This window comes from Erpetoichthys calabaricus, chromosome 4 (assembly GCF_900747795.2).
Source record: "Erpetoichthys calabaricus chromosome 4, fErpCal1.3, whole genome shotgun sequence".
In the NCBI taxonomy this organism is placed as follows: domain Eukaryota; kingdom Metazoa; phylum Chordata; class Cladistia; order Polypteriformes; family Polypteridae; genus Erpetoichthys; species Erpetoichthys calabaricus.
This window is the reverse complement of record NC_041397.2, coordinates 117301921-117325576: the sequence shown is the minus strand read 5'-3', so window position 1 is coordinate 117325576 and position 23656 is coordinate 117301921. Positions and strand designations below refer to the sequence as shown.

The window sequence follows — 23656 nt, the reverse complement described above, 5'->3', positions numbered from 1 at the left end:
TTTGTGTTTTAGCAATGAGTTATGTTTGAATTTCACACACCAGAGGCTCTTTTTTCACACTATTTGTACATGTGGGTTGTGTTACATTTTGTGTGATCAACATCTTCCAAGAGACCAGGGGCCTCATGTATAACGCCATCCATAGAATTCACACTATAACATGGCGTATGGACAAAAGTGTAAATGTTTGAACGCACAAAAAAAATCCAGATGCATAAATCCCTGCGTTCGCCAACTTCCATGTTCTTTCGCTACATAAATCCTGGTCAGCGTGAAAAGTAACGCACGTGCACACACCTGCTGCCCTTCCCCAACTCCTCCCAGAATTATGCCCCTTTGATTATGTAAATCAATATAAATAGCCCTTAAGCTCAGCCTTCTGTGAAAAGACAATGGCAAAAGCACGGGGGAAAATAGAAGAATTTCAGCGAATATCAAGTGGAGGCAAGGAAAAACATACTATTTGTTGGTTTAAACAGTGGTATAAATAACAAAAGGAAGTTGATCGAGTGACATAGAGTGTCGGAGAATCTTGAAAGCTCAAATTCACAAAGTTGCACAGTGCCTGAAATAAAAAAGAAGTTGTCATATATCAAAATCACAGTGAAAAGGCGAGTCGTAGCCCACCATCTGAGTGTCATATGAAAGCTTATTAGGGTACAGAGAAAAAAAAAGGCACACAGTAGGAAAAAAGCACGAAACGTCAACTTTAATCTCGAAATTTCCACTTTAATCACATAGTTTATTTTGTTATTAAAGTAGAACATCATAAACTTCATCTTAAAATCGTTTAAATTACTAGTTTCTCAAATCCCGTCGTAACTAAAGTAGCACGTTAAATGCTTTGTTTTGTATTTGATCTTCTATGTGCTCTATGTGTGTGAATCACTACCTGCTTCCGGGCTTTCTCTTCCTCCGACAAGACACAGAATCCATTACATTTTGTAATATTACAGCTCTCTGAATAATTAAAATACTGAGATGTATATGTGATATAATTTTCATGATTATAGGAGTTAAAGCACGTTATTAAACATGGGAACACGGTGGCGCAGTGATTGTTCATGTCTCACGCAAGATGCTTGCTGCGCTGTGCGCAACCTTCGATGAAATACTTTATTGTAGCAGTACTGTCTCTTTCAAACGTACTAACCCCCAATTCCTGTCCTTACTTTTCTTTCTCCAAATACCCAATCGCCACACAATCAGCTCTATAATAGACGTTAAGCCATCTGTAAGCTTAAAACGCCGATTCTTCAAAACTTTTAAGGAACATTGAAATATCTTCGTAGTACAGGTTTAATTATTCTATCCATCTATCCTTCCAGTGTCGCACCAGCACCAGCAAGAATACAGCGCGAGGCAGGAACAATCCGTGAACGGAGTGCCACATCCTTGCTAGCGCAGCGACATGGTGTCCTCACATGTTTAATTATTGACAATACAGATTATTTAAATGAAGTTAAAGTTTTATCTGTATAATATAATAAACATATTTTGCTGCATTTCATCTTAAAAATTATATCGTCATCATATGTAAATACGCTCTTTATAAAGTTGCTCAGGTTGTGGCAATATTATAACTGTAGTGCAAGTTTACAGTGAAGTGATTGTACTTATAAGTAACAGTTCTACAATAGCAGTTCTACAAGGAGCACTTGATGGACTGATTGAGTGCATTTATAGTTCTTGGGATGAAACTGTTTCTGAACCGCGAGGTCCGTATAGGAAAGGCTTTGAAGCTGTTGCTGTGTGAGAGCAGTTCAATAGACAGCATGGCTGAGACAGCGTGTGCTTGATGCTGTATACAGATAATTCTCTTTCTGAACAGCTGCTGTAGATCTGTGATTCCCCACTCAGATACAGTGATATAAATACTCTGAGTGGTGCAGTGAGAGTAATATGGAAAAAGATGATCCTCTGTGGCAACCCCAGGAGCAGCTGAAAGAAGAAAAAGAAGGTGCAGTGAGAGTAACAATGCTAAAGCAGCTATGGTATTTGGAATATTTTGGCTATTCCCTGGACCATTATATTGTTACATGTTAATTACAATCAGATGCCTTAAACTAATAAACAATATGCAATTAATTTCAGTGTATATGATAAAGCCGTGTCAGGGATGTGGATCTAAAAAAGAAAGGGTAACCACACAGTAACAGTAGCACTGCATTAACGCTGGGTGCCGCCAGTTTGCAAAACTGAGCGGAGAACTTGTGTACACCAGGGTTGGAGCTACTGTAAAAATGTGCATGGGTTTATGCCAAGTTTAGGTTTTATACATCGCGATTTGAGTGTAGAAACATTCGTACGCAACATTTTTGTGCGTACGTACCATTTATACATGAGGCCCCAAGAGTGCTCTTTAGGAATTCTTTAGCCCCCATTTTACAGTACACAAAAACCCAAATCAAATTGGAAGCAAAGGGAATTTACAAAGTCAGGAATCAAACAGTAAGTTAAAATAATTAACAAAAAGTAACTCATCAAATATTCCCTGTACACAGAAGTTCAATTATAAAGAAATGCGCTTTCAAAAATTGGTTTTAGTTTTAACAAAACTGCCAAATATGGCAAAGATAGTAAGACCAATGCAAAGTCTACTATAACAGGTAAAAAATGCCTTTTTTCAACCCTAAGAAATTTTTCATTTCAAACCTACAGTATATAACTGCTGTGGTTGAGTGAGGTATGACACGAGAGCCAAAATTAATGTTGGTATGCCAACCAGGTCTCCCTGTTTAATAATGCTGCCAGCAACAACAGAAATAGAGCTCCATGGCACAAAAAGCAACAACAAAAAAAAACAAAACTAGACTGTACAGTAATCCCTCCTCCATCGCGGGGGTTGCGTTCCAGAGCCACCCGCGAAATAAGAAAATCCACGAAGTAGAAACCATATGTTTATATGGTTATTTTTATATTGTCATGCTTGGGTCACAGATTTGCGCAGAAACACAGGAGGTTGTAGAGAGACAGGAACGTTATTCAAACACTGCAAACAAACATTTGTCTCTTTTTCAAAAGTTTAAACTGTGCTCCATGACAAGACAGAGATGACAGTTCTGTCTCACAATTAAAAGAATTCAAACATATCTTCCTCTTCAAAGGAAACAGAGAGTAAAGCAAACAAATCAATAGGGCTGTTTGGCTCTTAAGTATGCGAAGCACCGCCGGTACAAAGCTGTTGAAGGCGGCAGCTCACACCCCCTCCGTCAGGAGCAGAGAGAGAGAGAGAGAGAAACAAAGTCAAAAATCAATACGTGCCCTTTGAGCTTTTAAGTATGCGAAGCACCGTGCAGCATACTTAAAAGCTGCACACAGAAGGTAGCCAACGTGAAGATAATCTTTCAGCATTTTTAGACGAGCGTCTGTATCGTCTAGGTGTGCGAACAGCCCCCCTGCTCACACCCCCTACGTCAGGATCACAGATAGTCAGCGCAAGAGAGAGAGAAAGAAAAGTAAGTTGGGTAGCTTCTCAGCCATCTGCCAATAGCGTCCCTTGTATGAAATCAACTGGGCAAACCAACTGAGGAAGCATGTACCAGAAATTAAAAGACCCATTGTCCGCAGAAATCCGCGAACCAGCAAAAAATCCGCGATATATATTTAAATATGCTTACATATAAAATCCGCGATAGAGTGAAGCCGCGAAAGGCGAAGCGCGATATAGCGAGGGATCACTGTAGTGCCTCTCTTGAGTGGTCATATCTGCAGTGGAGCTCCATCCTCTGCTGAGTCTATAATCAGATGAGACGCCACCTACCAGGAACAACTATAATTTTTACTCCTCTGACCAGAAGGTTGCACTCATTGAGCAGCTTCTTGTAACTGTGGATAGAGAATGAGATGATACCATTAGTGACAGCACCTAACTCAGATGAGCCCAGAAGGTGAACCTTTGATGTGCATGTGTCTTCTTCTTCTTTTGGCTGCTTCTGTTAGGGGTTGCCACAGCGGATCATTTTCTTCCATATCTTTCTGTCTTCTGCATCTTGTTCTGTTACACCCATCACCTGCATGCCCTCTCTCAGCACATCCATAACCCCCCTCTTAGGTCTTCCTCTTTTCCTCTTCCCTGGCAGCTCTATCCTTAGCATCCTTCTCCCAATATATTCAGCATCTCTCCTCTGACACTCCTAAATTCAAGCAGTGCCTTCGAAACAGGCTAACTAAACTATAGCTAATATAAGATAAAATGCTTTATTCGAAAAATGTATCAATAGCCTAATATAGCATGTGTGTCCCACAATTAGAGCTGCATTAGATGGAACTAAACAGATAAATCTGGCATTAAAACACCCATATAAATATAATGCCATGAGAAGATACCTTCTTTGCATGCTCATTAATGATGGAATGAAGTGAAAGATATGAAAAATGGTGAATTTATTTTAAAAGACACAAGAGTGGGCTGAGGTAATTTAGAACGCAAAATAAAAATAGAAGAGCAAAACAAAGCCAATGCCTACACAGGTCATTGACTATTAAGTGGAATGGTACTACACATAAACACTCCCTTTTCACCTCAAACAGTACATTTATCTAAGTGTCCTTTTTTGGCTGCAAACCTTCTTTTGAAATCTATACTCAAAGTGATTGCTGGCATGAGGTGGAATTTAACCTCCTGTCAGGTCACTCTCAGTGCCAGGGCAAATATTAATTAAACTACAGCTAGCTGCACCAGTTGTCCCCGAATCCATGAGCCGTCTTTAAAGGGCTAGGGCAGCACAGTAATTTTACATTTTCTTATAGAACTATTTCATGTGTGTTATGAAACAAATGCTGCCCTCTAGCCAAGAAGTTTTTGGTTTTCTGCTGGTCTTTACCTCATTCTTAAATGGGAAACCTTTCCTTAACTTTATAAGCCTATAGACACTGAAGTGCAACTTATCAACTGGAAAATTGTGTATCCTTTATCCACTAAGGAATCCTTTCACAACATAGGTGTATTTAACACAGGCATACTCACAGGTGCATACTGTACATACTGAAGAACGCAGATAACAAAATAATGAATTGTTTCTTATATGGTGGCTGGGGAGTCATTTTATTTTAACAATTGTTTTACAGCATCTGGGAGAGAGATGGGCTGCTATCTGCAAATGGACAGAAGAGCGATGGATCCTTTTGCAAGAAATTTTGCTGAAGTGGCAACACTTCACTGAAGAACAGGTATTGTATGCTTCTCAGGGAAATTATTGACTTGTTTTTGAAATATAAAATAACATTCTTGCACCTAATATGTCTTTGTTTTAATTTTCTCATGCTTTCCAATCTCTAGTGCCTATTTGATGCTTGGCTGACTGAAAAAGAAGATACAGTTAACAAAATTCAGACAACGGGATTTAAAGACCAAAATGAAATGGTGGCCAATCTAAGAAAATTAGCAGTAAGTGTTTAAAATATGAACAAAATAGCAAATGTATATAAAAGTGTGACTTGAATTATAAATAGAATACCATACTAATATAACTGTGCACATATAAATTGTTCCAAATTTACCAGCTCTAAAGCCAACAAATTATTTCTCTAGGAATTTGTCAGCAGTCAGAGTTCATTATGAAAATCCAGAAGGCCTGTCAGCTTTGAAAACTGCATGATTAAGGAAATCACAGTAGAATAAATTGATGTTGCAATTAATCAGGGGGAGAACCAAGAGGGATATTCTTTAGATGTATTTTATCAGAAAGAATGCATTAAAAAAGGTTTTCATTTCTTTCATGAACTTATTAAATAGACAAGTTTTTTTTGTTTCATTATTTTCATTTTATTGTTGCATTATATGCTTTAGAGCAAAACAAACAAATCCATCATTAATTGCCCAAGTTGTAAAATGATGTATGAAATTCTTCAAACTTTTATATTACATGAAATGAGCATATTTGGGCACTGCTAAATGTCTAAACAAACAAACCTAAATTAGACAGAGTTGGTTGGAAAATACATATAATCTGATAAATTTGTTTCAACCCCTTGGTGTAATAGCCTTTCTTTGCATTAGAGAGGAACAGATCAAGGATATCAGAGCAGTTTGTGTTTCAGTAATGTTTACTGTATATTTACATATTACTGCCAAACGGAACACTAAGGAAGACACTGTCTGAAGAAACCGTGCCAGTATTTGTTCGTTGGGGAATTTTGATGTTACTGAAAAATGAGAGAACACTGTCATGTTGTCTTTAAATATATTGAAAAAGCACAACAAAAATATCAAATTGACAGCTGCTATTTATCTTGTAATTTCTTACATTTAATGAGGTCCTCAAAGTCCTGGATGAAAGATATAGCTTAAAAAACTAGAAACAAAAACTCATTCTTAAATATGATTCTCGTATTTCATAATAATGCACTCATTTAATTCATAACTCCCAACAGATGCCTATATTTGTCTTTTTGTCCATAATTATGTAGCAGCACATATAGGGTATGGGCACTTTCTGCTGTAGAAAAATGTGTGAGATGTGAGAAGAACTGATTGATTGATGTTAATCAATTAATTATCAGTTCTGCCTTTGTCAATGCCAGTAATCTAGCTATATAAAATGACAAAACATCTGGCCTCCATGCCTGGGTGTAATGTTGTTTGCTCTCCACAAGAGGGCAGCAAGTGTGATGAACAAAGGCGACAAGAAGCAGAGAAAAAGAAGGATGTAAGGGCTAGAATGTCCAATGAGCAAAGGGAAGAAGACACACAAAGAAAGAGGAACATAAGGGCTAGAAAATCCAGTGGTCTGTGGTTCCTAAAGGCATGTCGTGAGTGTTTGTCTTCCAAAAACACAAACTATCAGTTTTCACAAGTTCAGCTTATTCACAGAACATACCTTACTCCTAGAAAGTGACACAAAATGGGCTTGGTATTGAATTTACTGTGTCATTCCTGCTCTCTAGATCTCCCTGGTGCTTTCCTTCATGTTTTCGGCGAGTGTCCAGGTGTCTTTGCCTTCTGGTCTGTAGTTGCCCATTTGCTTTTCTGTATGTTAAACTGTAAAATTCCCTTTTTCCTTCAGTCTTTCTCCTTGCTGATGATTCTTCTCTCTCCTTTAATTATTATCAAAACAGAGTGTTGTTATTAGGTACCATAGCTGCTAAAATCATTACTACATCTAAATGGAAATCCCCAGAATTGATGACCTCTCAACACTGGGCTGTTTAATTTTTTTTAATTTAATCCATTTAGAAATGTCCACTGCTATAATTAATAATGCTTCATCTAAATCTTTCAAACTGTGGAGGTCGGCACGCTGACACACTAAAAGCCTATATATGGCTTCTATTTTCTTTTTGCACCTTTGCTATAAATTATCTCTCATGGTCTTGTATATCTATAGTTGAAACTCCAAAGCCCCTGGGAGATTTGGGAATTATGATTTTGTTAAATTTGTTCTTTGATGGTGTGATTGTCATATTTGAATGTAGGGAGAGGTTATTATAAGTTTGTACTTTCTGGGATTTTTTTTTTTTACTACTTTGCCATCACACTTTTGTTTGACCACAACAAAAAAAGAAATAGATGTATTTAGCATTGTATATTGTGCCTATTTTAATACATTTTAATGTACAGGCATTTTGTTATACCATTTAATTAATTTGGTAAGACTCAGAAGCAAAGTGAAAGAAGCAAAGTGCGGTGAGGGTCAAAAAGAGTGCATTTAGCAAGTGCTTGCCAGGTGCTGTGGCTGTGAGCGTACTCAATTTCATGCAACTGATCCAGTAAGAAAGATATTTAATATATATTACCAATTCCCCTTTAATCTTATCTTCAACCATACAATACAAATACATGCAAATACTGAAGTCTGGACTACAATTCCTGTCATCCAGTGTGCCGCTCCAGATGATTTCATCAGTGCTCAAAAACTTTAAATAAGAAGTTCGATAAAAGTGGCATTTTGTTTTCCCTTAACCACTTTGGCATATCAATTTCATTATCTCACTGGATTACAGCCTTTATTTTAGAGCACTGTCTCACAGCCTTTATCGCCTTTGGACCCAGATTTACCTTTTAAAGTTCCTTGATGAACCACAGACAGCATTTGAAGAATGGGGGGATTTTCCCCCTTTGTGAATCCTCTATGATTAGAAGAGTAGGGGAGGGTCTCCTTGGCAAAATCAGGAGGAGCGGGGAAAAATATCATGCAGCACTTTTGATTGCTTTGACGAACCCGAGGTGTGTCACATGTAAAAATAAATCTGAGAGAAATTGATTACACTTCATTTTTTAACCAGTGCATAGCCTTGCATTTTTGAGAAAGCCAACACTGTTGTCCACCTGCATATTGTCACAATACCAATCAAAGATCAGTGTTAAGTGCTTTCTGAAGTTTAAGAAAAGGACATAACAAATGAGAAAAAAACACTGCAGATTAACCGATGGAGCCAAGCCATGAGTGAAGAAATTGAAGCATGATTTTCTCTGTGGCAGATGGAGGTGCTGCTTTTTAGAATATGATAACAAGAGAACAGAACTGTACTTTTGGGTGAGTAAAAGTAATCAGTAACTGCTGGTAGACACTCAAATCCACTGTATACTATGGAAATAAATATAAATGGAGAACAAATTTTAGGTTTTAATGGTAATGGAGAGCCGAGATTTTTGATCAGTTTCTAGTTTTGAATGGATAAACTTTAAATCGCTTTTGTACCTCTCTGGATACAGCTATTAGTGATGTCTTTTAATAGTGTAATGTCCCAGCCAGGGTGAAGGCCTTTTGGAGTGACTGTTGGGTCCGATTGAGAGAGGGCAGAGTACAACGTGGAAGACTGACAGCGGGGGTATGATTGACGTGGAAAGGGAGGGGAGCGGTACCCTGGATGGAGGGTACGGGAGGAGGGTTCGAAGTCTCGTTGGAGAAGGGGCTAGAAGGTTTTGTCGTGGGGTTATGAAGTCAGCATTTTTCTTTTTCTGTTTTACTTTTCTTGAACGGCATCCCTCAGGACCATAAATATGAGAGAAATATAGGAGATTGTAAATAGTTCAAAGTCAAAGACGTAAATTTTTTTTTTTTGCTGTTACAACCCTGTGTTTTTTTTCTTCTTTAATGTTCAAGTAAACTGTTTTCTGAACTTTATTTCGTCTGTCTGTTTTTTTCTTCTTTTTCGTATCTGACGCGAAGGTCGCTACAATATAATGTTTTGCTGCAATCTCTTTTACGTCAACACCACCAAGGACTGTATGTAGCATGCTCAACATTAAGCAGCTCAAGTGTCCTAATAATATTAGTTGAAAAATCATTACAAATATTTTATACAGAAAAGTACTTAGTTACGTACTACTTCTGATACATCCGATTAGCCAATGGCACTGTAACTGAGGTATATTGACTTTTCCAGCTGAAGCATCGTTGATCACGGGCAGTCAGCTTAAAGTTGCACCCTTGCCTTTCATGCACCAAAATTTTCCAAATTCCTTGATTTATTTAATTATATATTGCATTGTTGAGGATAAACTACACAAATCTCTTTTGATTTGTTTTTAAACTGTTAAATGATTCTCACATGCATTTGTTAGAAAATTGACGATCCTCATCCCAATTTTGTTCCTAAAAGAGTAGGGCTTTCCTGGATACAGATTTCGTAGGAAAACATGACAGCAATCACCTTCTGAATATCATCTACTTCTACTCATATTCTAATTTTCTTTTTTTAACTCATTATTGCCCCAAAATTGCCCCACCCCAACTGTTTTTGGAATGTGTTGCAGGCCCTTAATAGCAAGATTGGATGTATATTTATGAAAAAAATGAAGCATAAAAAATTTTGTCTTTATATATTCTTTGTGATGGTTAACAAGTCAAAATCAATTTTGAATTCCCTACTTTCTGTTTTTTTTTTTGCATTTTCCACACTGTGACAAGTTTTTCCGAGTTGGGGTTGTAGTATCAAATGCTATTCATGTGTGTATTTTTGCATATTTTAGGGTTGTTTTTAGACCTGAGGATTCCATTTTAGTAACATTTTTCATTTTGACTCAATTTGTCATTTTTTTTAACCATCTCGTTTATTCCATGTCATTGAGAGGCAACACATGATCTTGTTTGTCATTTAGATGATGTCATGGATTTGAAAATATAAATAGCAAATTACTATGCAGTGCTTGATCTCTTAGTGGATATTCTTTTTCTGAACCCTTAGTTTCGTTAGCTCATTTTTAAAGCAGGCTCTAGAGATAAGTTTGTTTTGGTTTTCGCCTCCTATTTTGCCTTCGACTTGTGATTAACATTTTGACCCTTCATTTTTTGGTTTGACTCTTTTTCTGACTCTGAATAAAAGTTTAGCTAAGAACTCATCTCCTGGTATTTCAGTTTTTCACAATAATTCCAAACTCTATGTCTTATGACAGAGTGAACTAGGGAATCTTTGGACTTAATGGGTAAAATTAGATCATCAATATCTTATTGTCTTCTTCTAGAGGTTTTATTCACCTGTTAGAAGTAACTGTGAAACCCACCTTTTCAAATGTTAAACACTGCCTTCATCTCCAAACAAAATTACCGTTTCAGTTGATTTGGCAATTCATTTTATATGAAAGGCATTGTCTTATTGTGTGAAAATACTGCCTGATTTGTCTGCCGAATTTTAATGCCAAGTTGGGGACGAAATGTCTTGCCCAGCATTTACAAACAGTCGTCCACAATTTAATTCATACTAATCAGATGGGTTTTATCTGGTCCTGTCAAGTCACAGTTAACATTCAATGTCTTCATTATATAAAGAATGCAGCTAAGCTTTACAGCCCTTGGCTGCCATTCTGTAACTACAGTCTTTTGACCCAATGAGTTCAGCTTTTCTTTGTTGCGTTTTAAGTGTGATAAGGAATTTATTATTATGTTTTATTCATCCCACTACATAATCACTGTTATCATTTTCAAAATGTATGAATCCATTCACATTTATAAACATGCCAGACAAGACTGTCATTTATCCCATTTACTCTTTAAGGTCTTTCTTGAGCGTCCACCCATTACTCTTCATAAACTGCACTCACATTAATATACATGGTATCCCTCAAAAAATCCTCTTGTATGTAGACAATATCCTGCTTTTCTTGGTAGCTTCCTCTCAGATCTCCCCCACATCTTTCATCTGTTAAACTCCCGTGAGGGTGTATTTGGTTATAAAATCAAGTAGTCCAAATCCACCCTTCTGTCCTTAACTATTTTTTTACACATCTTTCTTCTGACAATTTCATTTAGATATCTTTTTTTAAATTTACATACATTTAAATTCATTTTAAAATTATGCCGGGGCATTATCTCTTCAGCTACCACCATGTGTAAAGAATGTAAAGGAATCATTTTCATCTTGTCTTTGCTCCAACTATCTTTCCATTTGGCTATTATCATAAGTATTTTTTGCATGACTGGGTTTTATTCAGTGCCATGCTTCTTCATCTTAAATCAGATTCGTTCTTTTCCATTTCTTAAGAATTCCAAACGACCCTCCATTAAGCCTTACATCTTAATCCATTAAACATCAGGCTGAGGGATGTCCTTTCAGAAACATAATTTTGCCTTTGTCTGATTTGGAATTCGATTGATCCTGTTAAACTTTGATCATGGCTCCCTTCCAAACATATTCCCATCTCCCTTTCTTTTCCCCTTTCCTATTTCTGAAAGTGAAATCTCATTCTTTTGCTGTCGTCCAGTTATCTGTTATGCTGTATGAACATGATGTTGAATTGAAAGACACCTGGGGACATTTCAAAATTGTCATTCCCATGGTTCCCATGTCATTCCCTTCTTCAACAGAGCCTTTACAACTGTTGGATGCTTCATCTGCTTTTTGCCCTCCACTCATCTGAGTATCAGTATCCTTGGATTTATTTGACTCTGGGCTCTGAGATGTTCTAGTTGTTAAGATCCTGGTTTCTTATTCCTTCTTCTTCTTTCTTTTTTCATTAATTGATGTCCGTTTGTAAGGCATCCAGAATTCATGTTATCTTCCCCTTTTCCCTCTCATCCTTTCTTCTTTTTTGTTATTGCCATGCTCCTATACAAAGCCAGTTCACTAGTTGTATTTTAGGTCAAGTACCCTATACCTCTTCTACACTGAAATTAGCATCCTGGAATGCCATTTTTAGAAATATCACTCTGTCATCCATAAATCCCAATCATCATAATATTCAATCCAACCAAGTTTTAAAGCTTTTAATTCAAGTTCATTATTCACTGTCATCTTACTCCCTTCCATCACTTTGCTGTACTTCTGGGAAATGTCCCTGGCACATTTTAATTATCAGGTTATATTCACTAGTCTCTGCATTTTGGTCTTCTATTTCTCTCAGTTTCCTTTTTGATCAACATTGTTTTAAATCCATAAATCTATGTTATACTGAGCCTCTTTACTCTTTATCTCTCTGTCTCCCCTTCCTTCCAACCTAGTGGAGATGATTCTCTCTGGGCATAATTGTGGCCAATTTGGTTTTTGCCTCTCACTGGAAACTAGCCAACCTTCCTACTTTACTTCTCTAGAAAGCATTTTTATTCAATTTTACTCTTTTATCGAACCATCAGTGGGAAGGATTAATGAGTCTTCTAGCCATAATATGGTTAAGTGGTAGTTTATGGTGCTATTAATCCAAGTAATGGTGTCCTATGATTCTCACTGCCTCTCTCCTTCTTAATCTTCTTGTCTCCAAGAACGATCTTTGGATAGCACTACTGATTTATGTGTGTTTAGGTTTTGTATGCCTTTAAATTTTCCTGTTCAGGGATGTCATAAACATGGGTAATAAAGGTGTATGGGTGGAAGATGGTGACTTTGGTGGGGGTGTGGGGGATCCTGATTTTATTTTCATTCAATATTTTTACTTTTCTCTGTTGACACTTCAGGATTTATTACTGAACATTTATTTCGGTGAATCCTTTATTTAGTTTGCTAAATTTCAGCAACACACATATTTAGCATAATGTGTACATTGTCTATATCTTACGTAAAGTTTTTGCTATGGGACTGGACACTGACCAGTACTGCATTCATTGTTCTTTTAATGCTCCTACCTAATTTGTCAACAGTTTTATAACTGTCCCTGTCTCCTCCTTCATGTCCTTTGCTTCTAATGGTCTTTCTTTGATACTCTCTACTGCTGTTCTTTTAATACTTCATACATTTCTCCTCATAGACATCACCTCCTGTTAGATACAGTATATTGAGCAGAGGAGGTTTTTTTTTCTGCTGCCATTACTAAAAGAGTAGAACTGGCCTGTTTCTGGAAATCTTTTTGCCACATCTTGAACTTTCTGTGTTACACATTAATGGGTAAAGCAGTTTCAATATTGAGAAAAAGGTGTATGTCATTTTTCTAGTGAAAAGCGGGGTGACTGTTGACCACTGAAGTAAAAAAGTTGATGATCTAGTGTTTTAACTTTGGATGAGAGTAGGATTGTGGAAGCAGGGAGAGCTTCTGTGTTTTTCCATTTTTTGTTCTTTTGAAATTGGTTGTAGTTGTTTATTTCACTTTTGCAATTGATCGACTCAATACAAAATCTATACATTGCTTCTTCGTGATGACCTAAGAGATCTTCTGTACATATTTGTGTATTTGGCCACATGTTATATGCTTATATGTAGCATATAAGGAGCAGTATACAAAAGAAAAAATCAATGTATCCAAAACTATTTTATTCTGATTCTTGTAGTTGCTAGCTTTCTTGGGATATGTGTTTAATTAAAGTGACTGCTTTACCTTCAAGCTCCCCATATGGGATGAAGTAGGTAAACACACTACTGCAAAAGGCATAAACATGCAGTTATAAAAAACATAACATTTTCTGTAGTTGCCTTTTTTATCTCTTGGGTTGAACCCCAGAGCAACCCTTATTTCAAAGAAAAAAGAATCTCTGTAAGTGAACAGACATTTTAAAGACAAAGCTTTTACTTAGGGAAATGCGGGCATTCAGGTGAGATTTTCTTGTAGTGCTCATGAATTAATTGTATTGATTTGATGAAGTAAACATACGTTGGATACCTACTAACAATATAACCTGTCATTTAGAATTGAATTCACCACTATTGTTATCAAGAAAAGTCTTATTTATTTTTATTCCAAACACCAAAAGTAAACAAATTAATCACACTGAACCTGTGAAAGCTTTAAAGTTTAATGTTGAAACTAAACACAAATGGCAAAAGTAACCAAATAGACTTAAGAGATAAAGAGTTTTTTCTTTATTATTGTATGTTCGGGTAAAAAGTGAAAAAATTAAAAATGTTAATGGATATATGAAACGTGTATATAGCACTAAATTTAACTATCAAAGTGAAAAAGGACAGGTTAAAATTTTTGGTAAAAAGTATAATTTATACACCAAGCTAGAGAAATCAGGAAATCAAATATTACATGTTCTATGTTTTGAGCTGAAATCACAAACAAGAGTACAGGTTTATAAACATAAACATTCATAACATCTTCTGATTTAATTTTTTCTATTTGGCATAAAGACACTGGTGACAACATTTAAAGCAATGTAATAACATACAGTATATATATAAATGTATTGGGAGCAAAGAAAATAAAATTTCACCATTATTGTTTTTTAATTCTGTGGAAACTTCTAAACAATGAGATTATGTTTTAGTCCACCATGGTGGCACTATGTCTTTGATTTAAATCTGGAAATTCTCTGCATGAATTGTCCATGCTTCCTCCATTGTTAAATGGACTATCTATACAGAATCTGGTTTCCATCATTACCAAAGTCCTTCGGATGAGGAGGATAGGCTACTCTAATTTGAGCTAATGTGTGGTGAACAATCATAGCATTTAATGGTTCCTGCCGTGTGTTTTACGGTTCCAGGATAGGCTCCAGCTTCTTGGGACTCAATTAAGCAATAGTTGGGTTAGACAAATGAATTAATATTTTAATTTACATTAGAATAAAGTTTAATCTTCAAAATGCATAGCAATACCTGTTACCCTTGCAGTGATCATCAGAAGAATATGTATCCAAACACAAATTTAATTTCGGCATTCCAAGTAAATTCGGTTGCTATATATATTTTTCTGCTGACTTAAGTTTGTTGTATTTTTTGCATGCAGTATTTTTGGCTGTTTCACATTTCAGAAAACACACCAAAACAGCATGATGTGTAGCTGTTTCCACAAGTAAACTATTCAATTTCTTCACCTCTCTCATGCCTGAGTAAAACTGAAAATTGCAAGTTCACGGCATCTTGTCTGTACACTGAGAACCGGAATTGTCATGTCTTTCAAAAGTGGTGTGGTTCACAGAAAAAAAAATCTTCAAGCTAATATAGTTTATGCCACAATATGCATTAAATAAAATAAACATCCACATTTTAAATGAATATTAATGGTGTCATTAGCTAAATAGATAGATATTACATGTAATACTGCGAATATAAAATGAAATAAGCCAAAATGCTTGTGGAGTTAGTTCAGTTATTGTATATGTCCTGAATGATAGTAAAAGGTAGTTGCAATACGGCTTCTTGTGGTCTGCTTAGAAAAGCATCACAATACATTGTAAACTATAAATGCTGTATTACAGCGATTCCCAGCATAACTGCTTGTAAAACTGGACTGAATAAGTGCTTGAGTGGTTTTATGAATAAAGGCTTTAAGCTTTTTTCCCATCTTTTGAATGACTTTATAAATTCCCTTTGAGAGGCAAGACACTTCTGTAGCTCTAGATTAGAGTTCTTAGTCCGTAGTATAATATGGCACTCTTATCATGTACTTGGAGAGATGTTACAAGTTCCCAAAGCCATAAGAACTGTGATTGTACATTTTCAACTATTTAAAGTTCATAATGTCTAAACAGTCTTGGCATTTACAGTATAAATGAAAGTATGTATGATAACAGCTAACTAAAATGATAAAAGGGTGAAGTTTATCTTAAAACCCTCATTTGGATGAACGTTTTTTTTTCTGTTGTACATAAGCTATATTTACCAAAAATGATGAGCACTTTTGCGGGCTATTATCTCTCATTTACATGTGATCAGCCAATGATTGCACGTTATGGGTTAAAACAGTTTCCTTTCCCGGGCTTATTTTATAGTTCAGTCTCACGGAACAACTGTATACATAATTTTTAGATTTGGAGCTCTCCCAGATTAAATCATCCTACCTGTAAAATTAGTAATCACAATTCTTAAAAAAACATGATGAAAAAAATCAAAAATTGCAAGATGAGGCTTTCAAAAGTAATCACCTATTGATCTTACCACGAATCAAAGAGGAGATGAAAGCTCATTGTTGGGAAGGTCTGGCAGGAGCTTCAGTGATGAAGACTGCCTACAAAAATTTCAAAAGGTATTGCGGCTAAGGTGATTTTCATTGGAAGCTGCAGGGACAGATAAGAAATTATAAATTACAAAACAGCAAACTCCTTGACTGTGAAGTCAGTTCAGTGATCGGAGATGCAAGGAAAATAGAATAAAATGTGTTATTTAACTGCAAATTTCATTCTAAAGGTTAAAGAAGAAATTACTTCAAGAACATTTTTTATAGAACTCAACAAAAGGAATACTATATTCAGATCTCCTACAAAAATACACTTGAAAATGCACCCTAAAGTGCAACACAAGCTGTGGTATAAAGTATCACAGTGACCATGTTTCCTACCAGATAAGGAGTATTTACTGTATTTGGTTCATGACAAATGTTTGAATGTTTCATTCCTATTGAGCAGTTTTTCGTAAATCACGGGTCATGGACCAGTTTGGCTCATAGACATGTTGTGGAATGGGTAGCCTCGTGACTGTTTAGTAAAATTAGCTGGGTTTGTCCAAGCATGAATTCTGTGACGAATTCTCCTATTTAATGTACTTTGATCTGAGATGCATACTATAAACAACACTGTGGATGAATCACAGATAGTTTTTGTTTCTATTATGTGAAAATAAAATTCTCCAAGACACAAACCTGTGAAACAATCAAACTGAGATAACTGGTAAGCAAAGACACACATAAGAACGGGAGAGAGAGTGAGAGAGAAGGAATAACGAATAAGATTGTGAAATGAAGGAACTGTGTCGATAATTTAAAATGGCAAAACCAAAATAACAGGTACGTAAGACACAAGGACGCAATGGTTTTTGAGAGGATTTGGGGTTTGATACAATATGGCGAGGTGTATATAGTGCAGTGGCAATGTTTTATGCTAAATGCAGTTTCAGTGGTCATTACGACATACATTGAATCCAAATCTGCCACAGAATGCAAAGACGGTTTTGTACTACGTTTAACTTGCCTTGGAAAGGACAAATTCTTTTCGTCTTAGCACTATTTAACAGTGGTTTGATTTATTTCAATCCACTGTTATTATGAAGCATCTGTTTATCAGACCATTGAGAACTGTAACACCAAAAAATATCAAAAGGGTTAGACAGTCTGTGGAGCCTGTGGCATTGAACACTTCAGACTGGCTGATCAGTGAATTTTTTCATCAAGATTTATCCTATTTCTCATATAAATAGCGTCTATATTATTAGGTGTAATTTATCTAGGTGACTCAACCTTTTCCACTCAGTTTTTAAAGGAAAACCAGGATTTACTAACCATTTTGCATATTGAGTCAGAAGAATGTATTGTTAATGGTGGAGCTCATTTGAAAAACGTTTTGTTAAAATAAAAAACTTAAGTCAAGGTACTGTAAATAAATGGCACTGATTCATTATTTTGTGACTACTTATTGAGCACCATGAGTCAAATGACTAAGTTATGTGATCATTCATATAGTGCTTTCAAAAATCATCATATGTTAGTGCTACACTCGTTATTAAGAATAATCTTGGGTCCCAGTATGGTATCAATTTTCTTATATTGATCCACAGATTAAAAACGTTAAGAACCCCTTAATAAAGAGAAATGTTCTGGTGACTCTTTAATGATGACACCTGCATTTGTCTGGCTGTTATAATTTATTCAGAAGCACTTATGTTAATTTATGCATACAATTATGATGTCTTGTATTGGTTTGAGTTGTTATCCCTGTTATTTTGGTGATTTCATCACCCTGACATTTTATAGAACAATTTTCACTACTATTGCCACCTTTTTAGCTTATATTCTACACACACACACTGCCATGATTTTGTTGGCAATGGTGCTGTTGCTGATCATTTGATTACACTCCAACGTGCAGTCATTGATCCTACACTATTTAAGATGGCCCCACGTTGCATGCAGTGTTCATGTTTCAGGATTTAAAACATAACCCACAAAGTTATTTCACTCTAAATTAGTTAGGGAGAGGCTTCATTACAGTTGAGGAACTTAGATCTCTAAGTAAATAGTACTGTAAAGTGTACTATGTTAAGGTAATCTGACAACAAAGTGGAGGAATATATAGGAAATAACCCTCTTTGGGACCCTAGTGTTTAAGACCCTTTCCAAAACTAAAATTAATCAAAAGAGTAAAGATGCCAATCACTAACTCTGGAAACTGAGAAGATAAAGATAATGAAAAAATAATAATAGAAAAGCCAATCACAATGTTCCCCATAGTCCTTAGAAAAAATGTGAACAACCACTGGTTAATACTACTCTAAAATAAGGAGTCTTAAGCCTTGATTTTCATTTGAATGCGACAAGATTTCTGAGCATTAGTGTCAATCAGGCAGTTTAATTTCACAGCAGTAGAGTACTTATTCTAAGGAAAGACTTTTTTGTGATCTGGAAGTCCTGAAAGCACAGGTACCAAAAACAATTCCAAGGTTGCCCACTAGTGGGGGAAAACACCGTTAAAATACCCTGACTAAAAAACAATAAGGGGCAAGTCAAATCTTGATAAAAATGAAAGGTTTATTTTAACAAAAGGCTGCCCAAAGCTCTGAAGAGCACAGGGAGATGCCTGAAGAGGCAAGGTAGACACAGAAAACAAAGTCCCAAAACAGAATCCAAAAATCGTGGTCAAAAAACAGAGCAGATGTTCAAAATAACAAACACAGTCCCAATAAGAAAACCAAAGATGCAGCTGAAAATCACAGCACAGAGTTGAAAATGCAGGAAATCGGAAGACAAGGCAAAAGACACAATAACACAACAAACACTCCACTCCAAGCACATTCAGTGAACCACCAGGAACCATGGGAGGCCCTCCCTTAACTCTTTGAGGGCTGAATATTTTTGCCAGTTTTCTGAAAAGCACACAAAGCAATGGTTTCACACATAAATCAATATAAAACGTCTTTTGCTGCATGTCAGTGCCAGTTCGGCAACTCGGGGACAGCTCAATGACCAGCAGGAATACGAGATGGGCCAGCTGCCTGGCTGTCTTTGCGCAGCAGTAGCAGTCACAGTGTTACACAATCTGTCATCAAAACAGGCAGTCCTCCCAGATGAACGTTGGCATAGGTGCATTAGCTAAACGGACTTGTTCAGCACCATGATCAGCTGACGCTGTCCCCTCACTTTCATTTTCGATCTCCAGATCACTTACATCAAAATCTACAACTCAGAGTCTGACTCAGCGATATGATACACAAAATGCCATCCACATAGTATTTTGCTTTGCGCATTCGCTTTGATCTTTCTTTTTGATAGAGGGCTGTTGCTGGAGGTGATTGGCATGTGGCCCTGCCCCTTGGGGAGCCCCCCACAAAACACAAGTGACATAACCAAGGACAAATGAACACAAATAAAAATGTATGTAATAAGCAAAATACACATTAATACAAATAAATGGCATAAAATAACACGAAATGAACAAGAAACACAAATTTGAATACCAGCCAGGGTGAATATGCTGGTTGAACGAAGACACTTAGAAGGTTATGGACTGGCACCAGGAGTATGACAGTGAATTCAGTATCATAATCTCTCTTGTCTCCAGACTATCTTTAGTAGGTAAGGGAAGAAAATATCCAAAGTAGAGGTCCACCAGCAGTTATTTAAAACAAAAACCTATGGTTGACAAATGACCAACATCCCTATGCCTTACTTTCAACTTTTACCAAGTTGAAGCCATTCCCTGACAATTTCAGGCTGTTCTGAGAGTAAACGTGTGACCTACTTACTATTTAATAGCCTACCTAAAAATATGTCATGTCATGGACCAGTGTTCTGTTAAATGCTGCTTCATGCCATGAGTCTGCTGCTAATTTGGTTCTCAGGGATTTTAGAAAAAAGAGAGCAGATTTAGACAAAGGATGAATATGTAGGTAAAAAAAATGCAAATATGTTTCTGACTGTTTGTTATTCAACAGATGTTGAAGGGAGAGTTGGAAATGAAAAGACATACGATGGACAAGCTGTGCTCTCTCAGCAAGGACCTCCTGTCAGCCATGAAAAGCAAGAATGTGGCTGAAAAACTTGAAGCTCGTCTGGAGAATATTGCCCGGCGATGGGATGCTCTCGTGCAGACTCTAGAGAGAAACTCAGTGCAGGTAGTGTACACTTTCTTCTATCAATTGCCTTGTTGACAAAACGGCAGGGACTGACCAGATGTGTTGTCTTACTGCACAGCTGAATGTAGATTAGCCATGATATGTGTATCTAATCCCATAGCAGCTGGAGGGTTTTTTTTATCAGTGCTGTCTGCTTTTGTTTATTATAACAGAGTTACAGTATATGCAGTTCACTGTACAATAAATTATTTTCTTTTATTAGAATATCTACACTAAACAAATTACACTTTGAAGAACCCTCTCTTTGAAATTCCTATGTGTTACATTATATCATGGAGGTGGAGTGGTGGCTCTGAGGCTAGGGATCTGCACTGGCAATCGGAAGGTTGCCGGTTCGAATCCTGTAAATGCCAATAGGAACTCTGCTCTGTTGGGCCCTTGAAGAAGGCCCTTAACCTGTAATTGCTGAGCACTTTGAGTAGTGAGAAAAGTGCTATATAAATGCAAAAGAATTATATCTTTTTTTATGTTTTGCTGTTTTCCTTCATATAAAATATTGCAGTTATTTTAAAATTGTAAACTTTACTATTTAGGACATAATAGTGTAACTGGTTGAAATTGATTGGGTTTTATGTTAGAGCAGAATATGCACACACATATGTATCTGTGTTGAGGCATATAAAACACAAATTACTGCAAATAGCACTATGTTATTTTAAATAAGAGTAATTTATAGGATTCCACATATACCTTCTTTCTCATTCCCTGCCTTCATCTTGTACTTTATTGAGCTCTCATACTTCTGTGTAGGAATCATATTTCTAAACTTGATTCTGGAGCACTCTTTTTTTATGAATAGTGAATACCTTATTGTAGACAATGATGGAAGGTAAGGAGATGTTCATTCACAATAGAAGCCAAAAAGTACTTCACACCATGGCTGGTGAAAATCGGAAATAAGCTTTTGATTCATGCTGTTGAAACATAAATCCCGATGAATTTTAAAAGGATATCTGGATATGTTAGGGCTAGTAATACCATTCAGTCTTGTATGTGCTAACTATTAGAGGTTAGAGCTCATGCTATATGCCCTTTACCCATAATTCATTTCAGTAAATAATGTAGAACAAGATTTTTTTTCCCTTAACTATAATTTTACCATTTACACAACTAGCAATACAGAGAAAATCTATATAAGCCAAGCAACCTCCTCTCTATAGATATTGCTATCCATGACTACTCTCACAACAGTAAATCAATGTCCTGCTTATTTTAAACTCTCCACTAGAACTTTTCGAATGAGTTGGGACAAATAACCTCTGCTGCTTCTATAATTTATGGACTTTTCATATCATATCTTGCAGGCTTAGGACACTGAAATTAAGTATTGTTCTTACTTTTTTATTTTAACAGTATAATTTTGATCAAGTGTTGTATTGGCTTACTATGTGTCAAACTGATCAGCTGTCTTCTTTCAAAAAAAAAATCTGGTAGCTGTTTGTAAATAAACAAGGCTTAGACCATCTTATTAATTATTTTAAACTGAAAAGTTCTTGAATTTTGCTAAAAATAAGCTTCAAGTGACCACATGATGAAAATGAGATATGAAGTGACACAGAGGAACTTAAGGGGAGAAACACATTTCATAGTATTTGTCTCGGAAGCTGTCTCTGTCTCTACTGGTGCGAGTGCCAGTCTGCCCTGTACTATCTGTGCTACAGATCAGAGAGAAAAATTACTATGCAGGATTGCCGAGGTCTTTAGTTAAATTTGCCATTCCAAGGCAGCATATGCTATACATGTCTTGAATAGAAGGCTGGGTACAGGTTCCATCTTCACCACTCACTGAACTGCTTTATGTTCTTGAGCCAAGCAGATGCCATGCCAGGACGTAATTCAGCCAGTGAGGATAGACTCTACTGTGCATGTATAGCAATTTGACAGAACAGATGGAGAATTCAGAGATTTTCTCAGATGTCTAAAATGTAGAGGTGTTGGTGAACCTACTTAACAACAGCCAAAAGGTGTAGTGCTCATTTCAGTTCATTAGTGATGGTTATCCCAACAAATTTAAAGCTGTTTGTCATCCAGATAATCAGCCTGGCCATTATATTGTGTAAATATTTACCTTTGCTGTTTATTTATAAACATTTTTTGAAGAATTATATACTGAGAAAGGTGTGGCACTGTATATTTACTCCCAGTGTGCCTTGCGAGAATCCATGGTGCCACAACCGCCCAGGATTTCTGCCCTCTAGCATCCAGGAGAAGGTAGTTCCTTGTGGATGCTCTCTTTCCCAGTCCTTCCATCCAGCTGGTGTCCCAGCTGGGTAATGGCTGTGGGTGCCTGTCACAGTGCCTCTCCCTCAGCTAAGCTTTGTGGGGAGAAGTGTCCTGTCTCATGAGGATTGTTGTGTAGGACAGGTAGATGGCATCATCAGGTCCATGGCTCTGCGTGGAAATGAAAAGACAAAAAGAGGGCGGGGATGCGCTGCGTCGACGCCATCCCCAGACGTCTATTGGCCTGGTAATAGGACAGCGCCTAGTGACACTTGTAGCAGTGTCTCTCCCCTTCTCGTATCCCTGCGGACATGGAAGTAGTGCTTGAAGCTTTGCTCCTCCTCACGCCCAACTGAGGTCAGCTTGTCCCCCCATCCCCACGGAGATAGGCCATCCGACACACATGAGCATACAGTCTCATGTCCTGCACTGTTTGGAGACCCTGTCTTTCTTTTCCAGGTCTTCCTTCTATTCTGGGGTACAGCGACAGTCTGGGTCTCTCTATGGCAAGAAGAGAGACCCCATGCTTTCTGCACTCCTTTAGATTTGTGCGTGACCACTGCTGATTTGGTGAGGTGCTGAAGGACCTGGACGCTGGCACGAACACACCACCTCAGCTCCTCCTCTCCCACTGCCAAGCAGTCAGTCGTCACACTTACACTTGTTGTCGGACTTCCGGCTACTCACCTTCCTTCAGAAGTCACAGCAGGGAACAATTTGCACAGTGTTCCGGTATTCTGTATGGCAAAGAATACACTTACCTGTACCGCCGAATACATTAGGGTGGAGATTCCGACCCAATGCCTCTTCAAGTGGGTGTCAACCTTTTTCATTGGTTCCATGGCCATCTTCTCCAGTTCCTCAACAAGGCTCCTTAAATTATCGAGCACCTTTAAGAGAGACCATACAGGTTGGAGGACCCACTCCAGCTTCAACAAGTATGTCGGCCGGCAGAGGGCTCACACTGCGGAGTTCCCTCTGTGCTGGATGCAAGCCAGGCAGCATGAACCTCCCCGGCGCATGCTCAGTTTGATAATCAGGAGGGTCAAGGTAGCCTCCAAAC

General features: G+C 37.2%; 1 protein-coding gene across 12 annotated transcripts in view; it reads left to right on the top strand.

The window, feature by feature from the left end:
* dmd (dystrophin) overlaps positions 1–23656 on the top strand; it is a 2688357-nt gene that overhangs the window by 916358 nt on the left and 1748343 nt on the right. For all 12 annotated transcript variants that reach the window (XM_051926236.1, XM_051926244.1, XM_051926242.1 and 9 more), the window contains 3 exons: positions 5071–5172; positions 5282–5389; positions 20173–20352. In XM_051926236.1, the coding sequence (XP_051782196.1) occupies positions 5071–5172; positions 5282–5389; positions 20173–20352 (390 nt within the window). The remainder of the gene's footprint in view (positions 1–5070; positions 5173–5281; positions 5390–20172; positions 20353–23656) is intronic.